Genomic DNA, 15,747 nt, shown 5'->3' on the forward strand with positions numbered 1-15,747 from the left:
AGGAAGAACGGGGTGATAATGTATAAGAAAGCACGTTTTCCTGTCTCGGTTCAGACAAGAGTCACTTTCAGAGACGAAAGTTGATGCAACACGAAAAAGCAATTATTTTCTCTGCAGAGAGGATCAGAATTGCCTCAGCACTCCTTCCTCTTTTCCCAGTCGCCGTAGGTTGCAGGTTCACTTCTTCTGCCGTGCTTTTACACAGAGACAGAGACCACCCTGTATTTGGGTAGAAACCTGCTAACCTCTCTGAGTCTACCTGAGGACGTGCAGCGGTGTCAGCCGAAAAAACAATTTCAAAATCGATATTGCTCCCCATGGCGAAGATGGCATTGTTCGGCGGCAATCTGGCCTTAGCTGGCTGCTGCTTGGCCGGCGCCGGGTTGCCGAAATCGAGCCCCGTCCGACTCCCCAGGAATTCCTCGTCGACACCGTGGTCGTACAAGAAACAACAGGGAGGCCCTTTGGCAACGGAATCACCTGGTTCTTCGTTTGTGTCCGGTGTTGCGACCACTTTTATTCTCTCGTCGTTTCTCTACCCTACCTTTCTCCTGTCCCCTGAACTACGTCCCTCACCCTGACGAATACGCTGACGCTTCACGTTTGCATCCACACCCATTTTGCGTCGCTATACCTTTCCACACACTTTTCCGTCATTGTGCAGACTGTCTGTGTCTAGGCTCCTTTGTGCCTGCGTCGCCTCCCCTATTTGCACGTGTCTTCCCGTGGCTTGCTCTCTACCGTCTCGCGCTCTTCTTCGCTCTGCTGGTTCTTGTTCCTCTGACAAGGCCGCGACGATTTCCGCCGCTAGGCCTGTCTCTGTTTCTTCTTGCGCGGAGGCTTTGGCTTCTCCCTCTAGCAAAATCACGCAAGTGTCTCCTTTCTGTTCCGCCACATCGTCTCGCCCCTCGCCGTCCCGGCCCCCGTTGCTGGCACAGCTCATCCTGCTGCCTTCTGGGTTGTCTCCGACCTTCTCTCGAGTGCTAAACATCATCTCATTGCCGTCCTCTCTTCTCGTTTCGGGCTCCTGCTTTTCATGCTTGAGGATGCTAGCTAGAATGCCGTCTCGCGTCACGTCCCTTATTCTTCCATCTTCTTTTTCTCTTCTGAGGATCCCCCTCAAAATGCTCTCCTTCACGCGCGTTCGCTCGCTTCTTCGCTCCTCCTCTCGTTCCCGCCTTTTCCTGTTTTCCGTCGCCGTCATCCAGCTTCGTCTTCTCGGCGGTTTCCCTTTTCTCTCCTTACCTCTCTCTTTCTTTCCGTGCCTGCATCCGCTGGGTGAAACCAGATGCGTCGCCGAACCCCCTTCATCTCTACTGGTGAACTCTGCTTCTTTTTCGTCTTCTCCCGGAGTGCCAAAGCGAGCTGGGGAGTACGTTCGTGGCCGCAGGAGCCGCCGCCGGTGGTTTCGAGTCGAAGACGAAGAAGCGCTCTGTGCACCAGGAGGGGTGCATGAGCCAGGAATGTGGCACTGAGGAAGGGAGGAAGAGAAGGCCGAAAGCGAGAAGCACTTCTGCGACTTAATGGCGTCTTCCTCTCTTCTCTGCGCAGTGTTTAAGCCTTTCGAAGGCGCCTCACACGCGTCGACCTTCCTGGCCGACGTGACAGATACAGCCGGTGTCTTTGTGTTTTTCTCCTCTAATGAACGGGCTCTTGCTGACCAGCGCTCTGCGTTTCGCAAAGCCTGGAAAAGGACAATTTCTCTAATCCTGTCCGCTGGCAACACTCCCAACTGGACCTCATCCTCCGACGGGCGTTCGCCTGAAGCCCGAAGCGTCTCCTTTCGCAAGTAGAGGCTGAGGGGAGAAACACTGGTTTTCTTTTGAGTTTGGCACGTTCGACGACTCGACGCCATGTCTAAGGACCCGTAATTCTTACTCGACGAGCTTGTACTGTGAGGATGACTGCTTCCCGTGTGCATCGTACTCAACAATGAACTATTGATTGTGCTTTTGTCTGCGGTTTCCGCCCCCGCGGGCAGCGAAGGCAACCCCTGCGAGTGCCGGGGTTGGGCTTCCAGGCAACCCACAAGCTCGTTGATGAGGGGAACAACGAGATAGTTAATGAAGCTACTTTGAGATTTGTGGAACTCTATCTCCGGAGCTTTTCTGTCGCACAACGGAGAGACGGGGAGACCCGCTTTCAACTCTGCGTCTCCCTGACAAGAAAAACACAGGACAAAAACAGAGCAGGAGAAATCGTGAGAGCAACACTCTCGCGAGCAGAACGAACAAGAAAACACGGGCAGACGCGGAAGAGAAGCACGCCTGGATTTGATACGGCCCACACCCTCACAAAAAGAAGATTCCCGCCTGAGTACATTTATCTATATCTACGTATTTTCTATCTATGTACATGTAAACATAGTCTCGGTCGTATACTCAGTCTTTCGAAGTCGCTCTTTGCGACCAACAGGGGTCGGTTACAGGGATGCAGCTGCACAGTCTTACACACGTGTTGTGGTCTCTGGCGTGTTCCTGTCCCGTGTTTCTATCTCAAATGGTGGCTATCTATCTACTGGCTCTATCTGGAAAGATAATTTCAAGTGGACTTCGCAAACACGACACACACTGTTGAATCGCCTGCATCTTTTCTTTCCACCCCATGCAGCCATCTCGCCACCTGTGCAGCAATATGTGCACCTAATGGCCTACCTGCCTCTTTTTCTCTCAGGGCCTCATGTATCGTCTCACGCGCATGAGTATAGAAATATATATATATATATATGTATATCTGTGCACGTAGACGTGGAGAGAGGCATATGTAAATGTTCACCGACGTTTTTCGAGCCGTGTATGCATTTGTGTTTTTGTGTCGTGGCGTGAGTATGGGAATATATATTCACCCTAAATTCCCAGCGCCTTTCGCCTTCCAGCTTTTCAGTTCCCACTGTCTTTCTCTGTTTTTTACTTGGAGAAGGAATTCCTCGGTGACCCTCATCGACCATTTGTAGTGTTGGTCCCACTCGAGTGCAGCGTGGCCGATATCTCCGATCTTTATGCACAGTTTCTTCATCATCCACCGGTCCTCCTCATTCGTGGAAAAGTTAAAGGAGCGGCTTTCTCGTCGAACTCGCACAGTCGAGATCGTGCTGAAGTGCTGGCTCATGTCGGTCGCGAGAATCAGTTCGATGAGATGCTTTCGAAAATACCGGTACTCTGCCGGAGTTATCCCCTGGACGAACAGTAAAGACAGAAGAAGGGGAGAACAATGTGTAGGGAGCAAATCACCGGACCCATCACGACGTATGGAACACAAAGAGCACAAAAAACCCACACACCGGTTTCATGGCTGTATATAAACGTATACGGGCGATCCGCAACCGTGTGCCATTACCCACCTCCAGATCTGCGTGCCCATCTCCTGTTTTGCCCTGCCTAAGTATTCTGGTTTCTCCGCACACGTGTCCGAGTACACACGCCACCACACGCGCATGGCCCCTGGCATCTGGATCTGAAGCGGGAGCAGTATCTCCGGCGCGATTTCTCTGTTGTCTGTGTTTTTTTCTCCCTGAGTGTGTGCTTTCTGCCGTCTCGGCTTCTGTTTGTCGCTTTCTTTGTTCTCTTTTCTCTGCGTCTGCAGTGCCTCTCTACTCCCCACCTTGAGAACGCTGCTCTCGCCCCCTTTGTCGTTTTTGTTGGTTGCGGCAGCGTAACATGTCAAGGTGCGGAACGTGATGTAGGCGTGATAGTTCTCGAGCACCGCGTGGTCATTGTAAACGAGAGCAATCGGCTGATTGGTTGCCACGAGGAAAGCGTTGTTGAATCCAGGATGCCCGACGTCATGGCCTAGCGCGGCGAAGCAAAGAATTGTTTCGTCGTCGATCATGCGAGCTGCTGCGTCCTGCGCGCCGCGGTCACTTTTTGGATATCGTTCCCCTGTCGGTTCTGGCGAGTCTTGCGGAGACGTCGGACGCGGGCGGCGCCTGCTCTCCTCACTTTCCTTCCCGTCTCGTCCTGCGGGCCCTGTGAGATCCCTCGGCCGCCCAGCGTCTCCTCTCAGAAACGCGTCTGCGGCTGGAAAGGCTTCCGGCCCCGACTCCCTCCCGCTGTCTCCGTCGCGTGCTTTTCGCCGTTCCCCCTCGCATCCACCACGGCAAGATTTTGCGCGCCGGTCTCCGAATTGGCTCCCGCAGTCCCGGTCGACAGTAACGGTTTTCACATCATCTTCCTCGCCGTAGATTCCTCCTTTCTCTCGCGCGTCGTGGCCGATGGCGTGGAAACTCCCTCCTGGGTCTCCGTCGGAGCCGTGAGGGGTGGGCGCCTGCGCACTCTGGCTCGGAGAGAACCTCAAGTACCGGGGTCGTGAAGGAAGCGGAGAAGGCGTTCTTCTGCCTGCTTCACTCCCGTGCGGTGCTGAGGCTTCGAAAGAGAGCGACGCACAGCGTGTGTGCCCAGAAGACTGGGGGTGACTGAGAGAGGAGAAGGCAGCGCCGCTCACGCTCTGCCCCTGAGAGGCCAGAAGCCGCGCTGGTGGCTCCCATGCGCTTTTCTCTGGTCGCGTTGGACAGGCGGAAGTCGCAGATGCGCGAAACGAAGGCGGAACTTCGGGGGAATCGGGCTGAGACTCGGGTCCCGGTCTCGCCTCGCGGAAAGACTCCAACGCCGTTGATGCCGGCGTGCTGCGTGGATTCGAACCGGAAAACGAGGGGAGTTGACTCGAAGAGAAGTCGGACGGGAACGCACACGCTGTCTGGGTCTCCACATCGCTTCGCTCCCACGAATGGTCAGTTGGCGGACTGCGGAGCGTCGCTTTCTTCTTCGCCCGCAAGGAACAACGCGCGGGCCATGGACTGAGACCCGCGGTTCGAGACAGGAAAACCGACAGGTGCGCGACAGTTGCCGCGTGGACGCGGTTGTGATAAAGATTCGGCAGATACAGACTCTGGAGATTCTGCAGGAACGAGCCGAGGGCGGCCTTGGAGCAGCGCAAATGTCCCTTCTCTCGGTGGGGAAGCAGAAGGTGGAGGCCGACGGCGACGAGGACCTAAGACGCGAAACGGGCACGGGAACGCACCAACAGACCCCTGATAGGCAGACGCGAGTGGAGCATCGACAACGGTTCGTGCATACTCCTGTGTTTATTTAACAGCTGCACACGATCTGTTCAAAGCAGAGGAGAGACGCAATGCTGATGCTCCGGACCGCGTGCGACATTCTACGAGGAAGAGAGACAGAAGAGAGAGTTGGAAGAAGAAGTGCAGAGGGGAGAAAAAGATAAAAAGCATGGAACACCGGGAGGGCGAGAACACGAGGAAAACACCAACGGAAAGGAGGGAGTGGCGGGAAGGGGAAAAGCACGCAGAGGTGAAGACAGCAGCGAGAAGGGCGCGGCAGAACCCCTCGCGTACGTCGGAAAAACAGCGGGTCGCGAGAATCGAAGAAGAAAGTTAAGGGGAAGATAATCAAGCGCGGAGATAAGAGGCGAGGATCGGTGGCGTAACACCGTCGCGAGAGGTCTAGAAAGGAACGGTTTTTCATGTGTGCTATCACAGGTGCTCCTGCGTGGCTCTCTTATACTCCTTAAGCCTACATGTGATACGACGCAACTGCGATATTTCCCCAGTTGTTTCCTTTCCTCAGAGCTGGTCGCTCTCTACGCTTCTTGTCTCGTTGTGTCCTCACGTTTCCATTGCTCAGCGCATCGAGGGAAAACAGATCGAGTGTCCAGGCGAGGCCGACACGGGCAAGGCTTGCGGCAGGCTTAGGTCGTCGAAGAGAGGCGTCAAGGCAGACTTCACTCCTCGTGTCGAATTCTCCACTTTGCCACTTTTGTGGGTTTCCCTTCACGTTTTGTTCCTCCTCTTTCTCACTCGCAACCTCGGTGTCAGTCTGTCTTTCTAATGTTTCTCCTAACTCCGGCGACGAAAACATGCGCTGGTCGAAGCGGCTCACGAAATCTTTCCTTCCTTCTGTCTCGTCTTCCCCCTCTTCGGTGCTTCCACAGTGAGGCTCTCTACAGCCCTCGCGAGACGCGCTGCATGCGCCACCAGAGTTGATCCCGACCTCCTTGTTCATCTGGAGACTGTGATGTCTCAGTGATCTCTTTCGGACCTCGTCTTCGCGCGATCTGCCGGGGGCAGAATCGTCGTCAGGAACCAAGCAAAATCTTAGGTTTTTTCTCGCTGGTGAACCGAGCGAGCGTTTGCTTGTTTTGCTTTCTGTGGCATCCATGTTTGGCGGTTTCTTCTCCTCTTTCACTCGCTCTCTCTCTTCCTCTTGTGTCTGGTGCTGGCGTCTCCCTGCTCTTGGTTCCCACGGTTCTTCCCTCTGCTTTCGCCCCTCTGTTCCTTCGGTTAATTGGTTTACACTGCCCGTCGAGTACACCCTCTGGCTCTTTCTCACCAAAGAAACGGGGATTTCTCTATTCCTTGGTTCACGCGAAAACGGAAACGCGAGGACGCCGCGCGTCCCTCTCTCGTCGTTTTCTGTACTCGCTCTCTCTTCTCCTCTTTCTCTGTCTCGGCGAGTTGAAAGAGGCGCGCTTCGCCGCACAACAGAGGACCGGTCGCCAATGACTTCTTCAGCAACCCAACCTCCGGGGGGGAAAGCCCCATCCTCTCTTCCTTCTCCCCCTACTTCCCCTTCCTCTATCCCTTGTTCGCAGCCGGTTTTCGAAGGCGAGGCGAGACGCAGACCCTTTGAGTGAGGTGTTTCACGAGAGGGATTCCGCCTAAAGTGATATGGACGCACGAAAAGGAAGGATGGGCCAGTTAAAGACTCCGAGCGGGAGAGCGGGACAGCAGAGTTTCTCGCTCCCGTCGCCTCGTCCATGTGCTCGTCGTCCTGTCCTGCACTTTGTCGTGCCTCTCCTTCTTTCCTCCCAGGCGAGGAAAAACGACCGAACGCCCGTTGTTCCGTTCCTTCCGTTTCGGTCTCTTGCCCAGATAACGCACGACGCGAGTACGGAGCAGAAGGCATGAATCTCGGGGACAAGAGGAGATCCATAGCAAGGCCCGAGGGGGAGGGAAAGGAACGCCCAAGGCTTCGATAGTCACAGAGATCGCTCCCGCTTTCCCTAGGCGAATCCGACAGCTTCGGTTCGTTTCTTGAACTGTGCCTCGTCGTCCAGGGTGCCGCAGTTCGCCTTTCTTGTCTTGCGGACATCTCCGTCGCCCCTTTTCTCTTCTCTCCAGCTTCCGTATCTCCTCTGTTTTGTTCCTGCTCGCCGTCCGGTTCCGCGGCCGTCTCTCTCTCTGTCTCTCCTGTCCCTGCTCGGTTTTCCTCTCCCGCATCCTCCTTCTCCGCAGCTGACGGGGGCTTTGACCCGCCTGCGGCCTGTTTCAGCCGCGACCAGAAATCGCTCACCTGGTCTTCTGTGCCCTCGCAGTCTTCGCTCTCATCTCCCACTTCGTCTCCGTCGTCTCCGTCTTCTCGCGGGTCCTCCTGTAAGGCTGTGCATGCGCCGAGGACGCCGTGGAGACACGCGCCGGCAGCGGTCGCTGCACTTCCCACTGCATGCGCGTAGGCGTTTTCCAAGTGGCGTGAGCAGTGGAGATGTATTTCTCTCGGAACAGTTTGCGAATCCCACGTGACGGCGTAGATGTCTGTCCCAGAAGTCAAGACATCTAAACACTTTGTTTGCAAAGAACGAATGTGGGCGAACGAGAGGTATGTGTGGCGATCCAGACGGTACGTGTCCACCTCCGCTAACGTCGCCTCCATTGTCTTGACGAGCTCGGTGAGCTGCTCCAACATGTTTTTGCCGCTGAACGGCATGCGTCTCTTGCCCTCGTCGTCCGCCAGCTTCCGCGCGCTCGGGACGGGCGCGTTCCCTCTGGCAACTACGCTGTAGAACGTTTTCCGATGCATCAACTCGCTGAGGGATCCGCCTATGGCGCAACTCGCCATCACCAACCAGGTGGCGACGCCTAGGCACCACGCGAAGAAGAAGAGAGAGGAAGGGAGACTCAGGAAGCAGACGCCCAGGACAGTGAAGAGAAGAAGGAGAGCGAGGAGGAGAAAAACGAGCAGTCTGTGGAGATGGAGGAGCTGGCGGCGCCGAACGAGACACACAAGGTCAACAAAGACGCACCCCACAATCGCTCGCAGAAAAACCGCTGTAAGACACGTCTGCAGAGAGAGGGGGTGGACCTGAGGAAAAAACCAGATAGGCAACAGGGGAACAGAGAAACAAGCTCAGCAACACACGCAGAAGGGACGACGGATCAGACCACCGGGAAGCGAAGCAAAAAACGCGACGCCACACAGACGCGCCGAGACCGGCAGCCGGCTCACACCCCACGGCACCATGTGGAGGAACGTGTAGAAGCGAAGAGAAAACGTAAAAAACCAATGGGGAGAACACGGCTGCCCGAAGACCAAAGTCGAGCGAACCGAAACCAAAGGAGACGACGAGGAAAGGGCGCCTCCTCGAAAGGAAGAAGCCGCAGGAGCATAACATTCACACGGCAGAAAAGACGGAGGCGCAAAAGGAGGAAACTAGTGGGTTTCGACAAAGGCGAGCGGCATATATGCTGCGGTGGGACTGAACCTGCGCGAGGCCAGAAAGCCAGACTTTTCTTCATGATTTCACCGTTTTGGCTTTGTTTTTCCGGATTACTCGCCCGCGCTCTCCAGTCGCCCGACTCGGTGTCATCATTCCCCAATGGCGCGCGCTTTCTTGTAGACTCACCTGTCCCGTCGAGACTCTGCCGTCTTCCTCCCCTGGGCCTGCTCTTCTGTACTGTCCGTTCCCTGTCTCTAGCGCTTCAAGGGCAGCACGTTCGCGCCCTACAAGGTGGGAAGTGTGGCCGAGAATGATGATCGGCTTCAAAGACGAGAGGAACGTCGTGGAAGTTAGAGCCAGAGAGATGCACTTCTCTGTATGGGTTCTGATGAACGGAAGATGACTGGAAAACGTGAGGCCGAGCTGAAGAAGGAGCTCGCCGATATCGAAAGACACCCACAAAACCGCCATCCACGTGGGAGCAGAAGAAGAAGCCAAAGGCTCTGCTTTCGTCGGCAGTGCGTCGCTGCCTCTGTCTACGTGGTGTGGCAAAACGGAGAGGATGCCCTCTGGGTCCGACAGCGACACTGCTGAGAGGCGGCGAGGCATTCTTCGGCTCTTCTGGTGATGCAAAAACAGAGAGTCTCTGTGCGCCGGAATCACAAGCAAGGTGCTGCTGCTCCCTGCTTCTCCACTTCCCTCTCTTTCTTCCGGTCTTTTTCTGCTAAAGAGTGATCTCCCGGCTCTTCCAGTCAGTCGCGTCAAGCCTGGGTCCACCGACCGTTCTCTTCTCCTCCACACTGTCCCCGCCAACCTTTCCTCAGAGGCGCGCGTCGCCCGCTCTTTGTCGTCTGCGTTCTCTCGGACGCCTTCATCTCCCAGGCGTCTTCCCGTGCTTCGAAATGTTTCCCGCACAGCCTGCCGGTCATGCCGCGCTTGATCCCTTTCCTTCTCTCCCCTCGTCGGTCCCCCGAACCGGAGTCTTTCTTCCTCGCTTGCTTCACGAGTGCCCTCGGACCCTCCCCAGGGGCGGCGAAACGCCTTGCCTCTCTCTTCGCTCGCTCCCATGTCCACGCTGGAGCCTTCAGGATCCGCAGGCATTTGCGCAGGCGCGATGGCAGAAGGCCTCGAGACTCTCGCCTCAGGCGCACTGTCTCTCAACGCCGTCCTGGCGATTGTGCGGCGATGTGCGTCGCCCCCAATAGGAGTCGCTGAGGGATTCAGCCACCACTTTGGAAGGCCGGAGTCTCCGTCGGTCTCGAACGTCTTGCCTCGGTTCCACTCCCTCACGTCTTCCCGGCAGAAAAACGAGATATACTCGGGGATGTCATACATGAGGTTGAGGAGAATGAGGACGATGCCAATGGCGACGAGTCGCGGGCGGCGCATTTTCGCGAGGTAGGACCCATACGCTTGTTCCACTGCGGGGTCGGCGAATTCCAGGACAGGCCTGCGCTTCAGATAGAGAGGAACGTCGCGGGGCGTCGAGGCCAGAGAGAGACGCCTGCCGCCTCGCGAGCCCTCGGAAAGATGGCCCGAGAACTTGACTTCAGGACTTCGCCCTCGGTGGAGTGCGCCAGGCGACACCGCCTTCTGTGGGGGGGCGGCGGCCGGAGGCGACGGCGCGCGAGTTTCCTGCCGACGCGGCGAAGCGAAAAAACGAAACGAGGTAGTGGGAGAAGAGCGTCTGTGAGAAGCGGAGGACGCACCTTCGGAAGGCCGTTGCGAAGGCCCGCTCAACCGAGAAGTCAGCGAAAACAACGAATGGAAAACGCCCGAGCCAGGCAATCCTGACGACGAGGACCACGTTCGGGACCGCCGCTTGGGCAACAACTTCGCGTGTCCAGTGGCAACGACAGGAAGGAAGCGGAGCGACTGCGACGCCACCGAGAGGAGCTGGGTTGGCGTCGACCTCTGAGGGCCAGCCGGAGACAGGGAGACGCCGGAGGAGGAGATCCAATCCGTTTCGACGGGCTCCGGGGAAGGCTGGAGAGGCCGACAGAGCGCTGGAGACGCTGAAAAAAAAGACGAATAGTCTCGACCTCCACCCAGAACTCGGAAGCTTCTGTGTCGACGCAACGTGGGGGCTCTGCGAGATAACGGAGACGGGCGAGAACAAAGGCTGCTGATAATTACTCTGTGCAAAAAGGTGTGGAGGTCACTGGGCACGTGCAAACAGAAAGAGAGATACAGGTGCGCTTGCATATGTACGCTAGACGAGAGATTCACACCAGCCTCAAAGATTTGCCAAAACAGCGACTGTGGGGGGGGGGGGGGGGGGCGGGGGGGAGGGCCAAGTCGGTCAATAGAAAAACGAGAGCCCACAACTCCAGGCACAGCGTCGACACCTCGCTGTGGAAGCTCTTGGAGCGCTTCCGTTCTTTCGGGGTTTTTTCGTCTATGTTTGGGCGTGTGTCTGCCTTTGACACTTTGCCTGTTTCCGTGTTCACCTGTATCGCCTTTGTTCTCGGCCTGATAACTGTAGCCTGGATCTCCACGTTTGCACTTTCTTTTCTCTGTGGAGCAAGGGTGTTTTCAGCGAAGACCCGCTTTCCTGCATTTACCTGAAAGACGCTAGAGGGGACCGCAGCTGTCTCCGTGTCGTTCCGACTCGCCAGTTCAGCCCGGGCGAGACCCGAATTCTCCGCAGGCAGGCTGTCCTTGATCTCCCGCCGGCGGCTGTGGAGCTTCGCGGGAGGCCTCCGCCACTTACGGAGGTTCCAGCGCGCTGAGTCTCTGGGGACGCGCGGCTGAGCGCCGATGAAGACGAGTCGAAACACGCCTCCAGTCCCTCTTCGCGTGCATCTCCGTCTCGCTTTCTTCTGTCTCGCCGTCGCCTTCTCAGGCGTCCCGTGAAAGGGGGCGAAAAGCCAGTGCCTCGGGACGCAGGTAGGCCGACGTGCGGAGCCAGCCTCGCGAGTAGCTTCGCTTCGCCTTTCTCCTCGGTCCACTTGTCTTCAGCAAGCGAAGCTCGTTTGATCTCCGCTTGCTCTCCACGCAGGGTGCGCCTGCGTTCTCGAGACCCTAACCCCAGCCCTGCCCTCAAGGGGGCGCGGCTTTCCGCGTCTTTACGAAACTGTCCCTCCAGTCGATTCGCGGCCACTTCCTTCTCCAATTCAGAGCTCTCGCCTTTTTCGGAAGTCGTGTCTCCGTGTTTGCCTCTCCACAGCTCTCCAGTGCGTCCCCAGTCGCCGTTGCCTTCTCCGTCTAGCCGACGCCCTTGACGGGGTGAGCCGACGTGCTCAGAAGAGGCGCGGCGGCGATTTGTCCCAAAGCCTGTTTCTCCCTGTCGCTTGTTGGCTTCCTCGTCGCCCGCACCCCGAGCCTGCTGGTCCCCACCGCGCGAGGAGACAGGTGTCTCCGACCGTCCAAGACACTGTCGCTCCGGACTTGCTCCGCCATGTCTCGTTGTTGACTCGTCAAGTGCGGGCCCCCGCTTCCCTCCTTTATGAGATGTTTTTTCTTCCTCTGCGGCCTGTCTCCCTCTCCTTCCAGACTGCAGCGAAGGCGACCCCGTGGCGTCTTCGAAGCCGCGCCAAGGGAGTCGCCTTCGTCTCTCCGTCGCGCGGCGACGTGGATCTTCTTGCCTTCCGCCTACGGCGAGAGGAGACAGCAGGTGCGGAGCCGATGCACCTTTGCGTCTCCGCGGACGTGTTCGGAACGAGGGAGAGAGAGGAGCTGAAGAGCCGTCCGTCACGGCTGAAGGAGACACTGGGTAGCGCTGGCGAGTTGAGCGGAAGAGGGACGGCGTCGGCTCCTTCTCTCCCGCTCTCGCCCGTCTCCAGACGGCCTCTTCAGCTCGGTCCTTCTCTCTCGCAGAACCACTGGTGCTGTCTCCGAACTGCGGGGCGCTCCCGGCAGTGGATGGGGACAGGGTTAACGCTGTGCCGTCCTCCAAGGGAGACGTGAGGGACAGGCCTCCGGTTTTCAGCACGCCCCTTTTCAGCGAGGACGAGGGACACGAAGGCGTCTCCTCGCGAGAGGCGTCGCCGCGATGGGACGCTTGCGGCGAAGGATACAGTAGCGACCGATTGATGTCGACGAGGAAACTGTCCTCAACCCAGTTCTTCACAGCCCGGTACGCCGCGTCGATTTTGCTCAGAAGCTGAGAGGACGGCGAGGCGTTATGATCAACCGGAAGCTTCATTTCGGCCTCGGTCCGCCTTGGCTGGCCTGAAAAGAGCGGGCGGCCCTCGTGTCTCCGACACGGGTCTTGAGGGGTGGACGCCCTGTGGCGAGGAGACAGGAGAAGGGAGGCAGTCCCGGGGGGAGACAGCGAAGCGAGTGCGGGGTGAGAGAGCGCTCCTTGAGAGCAAGCAGAGCCTCCAGGCGAAGAAGAAAAGAGGCTGTGCGAAAAGGAGTCCCCGGGCGAAGAGTAAGAAAAACCGCTGGCGGGAACTCTCGCCTCGCTGAGACGGAAACCTGTGCCAAACGCCGTCTCGTCCGATTCGCCCCGAGAAAAGATGCGTGCGGCATAGTGCTGCAGCGGGGATGGTCCAGAGCCTCGACCCCCGGACAGGGCTTCCTCTTTCTCCCCCCATTCTTGTCCAAAGGTCGAGGCCAGGGTCCCACCTTCGCTCTCGCCGCCAATGGACAGAGGAGACTCTTGCATCTCTGGAGTTGATGGCTTGTCGCGCATTGGCGCTGCATATGTTTTGTCGCCTTTCGTTTTTTCACTGTTCAACGAGGTCCGAGGGATGCGAAAAAAGAGATCTTTGACTCCGTCGCTCCCGGGACGAGAGCCGGCCCGTAAACCCCGCAGGCTCGTTTCCTTTCCTTCTTCCTGCTCTCCTGGATCCCCTCTACGGCGTGCCCACGGTGTACGAAGGCGTCGTTCCGTGGCAGCGACGAGAAACGATGCTTTCGAAGGGCGCGACGTGGAGGAAGACGCAGTACCGTGGGAAGAAACCGACGCTTCCGTGCGCAGGCTTCCCCTTCCAGCGGAGCGAGAAGACATCGACACAGACAGACTGGACTCCTGGAACAGCTGGGGAAGAGCCGAAGACTCTGTCGCGAGCGAGTGCCGAGGATGCTCTGGCGGGGTTCCGTAGGTGTGCTTACCTCTCAGGGCCTTTCCTGGTGGGTATTCCTCGGAGGCCTGGACATCCGGGACGGGTGATGTCACAGTGGGTGCGGACACCGCCGCGGCGCCCTGGAGGGGGAAGAGCGGCGCTGCGGCACTCTCCACTGGAAGCTCGGTTGTTCTTCTCTGTTCCTTGCCAGGTTTCGAGTAGAATCTTCTTTCGGTGCCTAGGGAATTCGTCTGTGCGTCTTCGTTGGGAATCACGCAGGGATCTCCCTGCTGTCGTCTTGGTCTTGCCTGATTGCTCATGGCATCGGTCAGCTCTGCGCTGGACGACGCAAGCGATCCAAGCGCGGAGGTGAACGCCTCGTCTGCCTGTTCCGCGGTCCTGCCTGTAGGACCATATCTCTCCATATTGTGCCCAGCAAGACGCTTCAGAATCGCAGGAAAAGGATGCAGACGGGGAAACGAAATTCACACACAAGGGGGAGAGGAAGGCCCGACAGGACGGCGGAACCGTAAGAGAGAAACAGACGGAGGACAGTATCTTGGGAGCAAAATCGCGAAGCGAACGGCCCGGCAACCTAACGTCTCGCCTGGCGATAAACCATCGTCGAAGCCAATGAGGGCGTGAACGAAACTATCCTTGGTGGAGGGTATCAGTGTGAGGACCCGACGCAGTTCTTCGTCGCACTGCTTGGTCACGTTGCTGCCAAGAGAAGAAGGAGTCGACGGTGAAGCAGAAACGGCGCATTTTCCCGAGTCTTCTTTTCTGCATTTTATCGCGCGTCCAGGTGAATCATGCGGGAAAAGGCGAGCGCCGCTGCAGGTGTTCTCCGCACGCCAAGATCGCGATGATGCCGGCGCGCAGGAACGGGGAGAGAGGCAGAAAACTGAAGACGGCGACGGCGAGGAAGGAGACAGAAGACGAGGGGGAAGAGCGCCAAGGAGAAGATTTGAACGAAAGAGAACACCAGCGACAGCACGGGAACGAAGGCCAGGACAAGACATAGGCGAGGGTGCTCAAGGCAAATCGAGGCCGTTCCTCCTTTTGGGTGAGAAAAAGGGTAATTGGCGCGAAATGCAAAGACGAAATACAGCTAGGAGACGCCTGAAGAAGAGTTATGGCGAAGATGAACGGGACGAAGAAGGAAGCGCCGTCGTCCGGCCTGACGGAAAACATGATGTGCGGTGCACAAGCAAAGTGTTGTGTGTGAGGCGCCGCGTTCCAGATCAGGACAGAAAAAGGCAAGACAATCCGCCTTCTCCTAGGCTTCCTTCTCCTCTCATAGTTGCTTTCTTCCGTTCTTCCCCCTGTTGCTGCGGCGGGCGCGTCGGAGTCCGTCAGCGACGGAGAGAGAGACTGGAAAACGGTGTTGTAGGCCACCGAGAGAGCCGCGGTTTTGGCGATCCAAAGAAAGCGAAGAACAGGGAACCCGGGTTGGTCTTTCGTGGCGAAAATGCACATCTCTTGTCTTCTAAGAACAAACCGTCCGCGACACGGGGGCGGGGGCTACGTAGGGGAGGATCTAGCGCGGCGACAGCGCTACCGGCTTCGCCTGTTTCTCGTTTAGCTGGACCTCTGCTGTCTGGTCTGAGAGAATCGAGGGCAAACAGTGCCGATCTAACCGAGAGCTTCAATTCGTGGGTGCGTTTGGCTCTTACTGCCGCCCTTTTGGGATCGGTAAGAAGCGGTAAGGATCTCAAAAGAGCAGCCGTGTGCTTCAAACGACACCAGGATCTCCGTGCTTTTGGTTGCGTAAGCCCAGAAACATGTGCGCGCCTAACGCACCGAGTCAAAATCCGCCACAACCAGTCACAAAACGACACCCCAGACACTCGTGTGTTTCTCTCCTGGTGAAACCGATGAGAACAGTCGACAGCGACGAGGGATTTGAACTGCTCCAACAGACGCTGGCACGGCACACGACGAGATCCCTCCGTCTCGCGTTTTCAAGTGTGTCGCCACTACAGGGGACTTCTCCACCTCAGTATGCGAGCGCTTTTCCTCGCTAGATAGGTACATATATCCACAGGAGGAAAAAGGTCTCTGGAGAGTGCGTGTTTCCCTTCTCCTCGAGACTCCGAAAAAAGAGAATCCCTGTCCAAAAAACCGCCAGCGCACGGCCTCTCCGCCGATCTCTGTGTCTCGGGAATCTCTCTTTCGCTCGGCCAGGCCGGGCACGGGCGACCCCCCCCGTCTTTTCCGCGTTTTCGTGCCGCCCTCGCCTTGCCGAAAATCGCGTGCGGTTTTCAGCTGGTGCGTTCGGCCAAAG

The 15,747-nt window shown here is 57.4% G+C and overlaps 1 protein-coding gene across 1 annotated transcript; it reads right to left on the minus strand.

Annotated features, from left to right (window-relative positions):
- Positions 1–628: 628 nt before the first annotated feature.
- Positions 629–13,885, minus strand: NCLIV_046230 (putative cGMP-inhibited 3',5'-cyclic phosphodiesterase; the record flags this gene model as incomplete). Its single annotated transcript, XM_003884173.1, has 7 exons — positions 629–2,158; positions 2,911–3,174; positions 3,601–4,986; positions 5,625–6,069; positions 7,105–7,991; positions 8,635–10,083; positions 11,162–13,885. The coding sequence occupies 7 exons, from the start codon at positions 13,883–13,885 to the stop codon at positions 629–631; spliced, it is 8,685 nt and encodes a 2,894-aa protein (XP_003884222.1).
- Positions 13,886–15,747: the final 1,862 nt, after the last annotated feature.

Source organism: Neospora caninum, chromosome X, assembly GCF_000208865.1.
Source record: "Neospora caninum Liverpool complete genome, chromosome X".
NCBI lineage: Eukaryota > Apicomplexa > Conoidasida > Eucoccidiorida > Sarcocystidae > Neospora > Neospora caninum.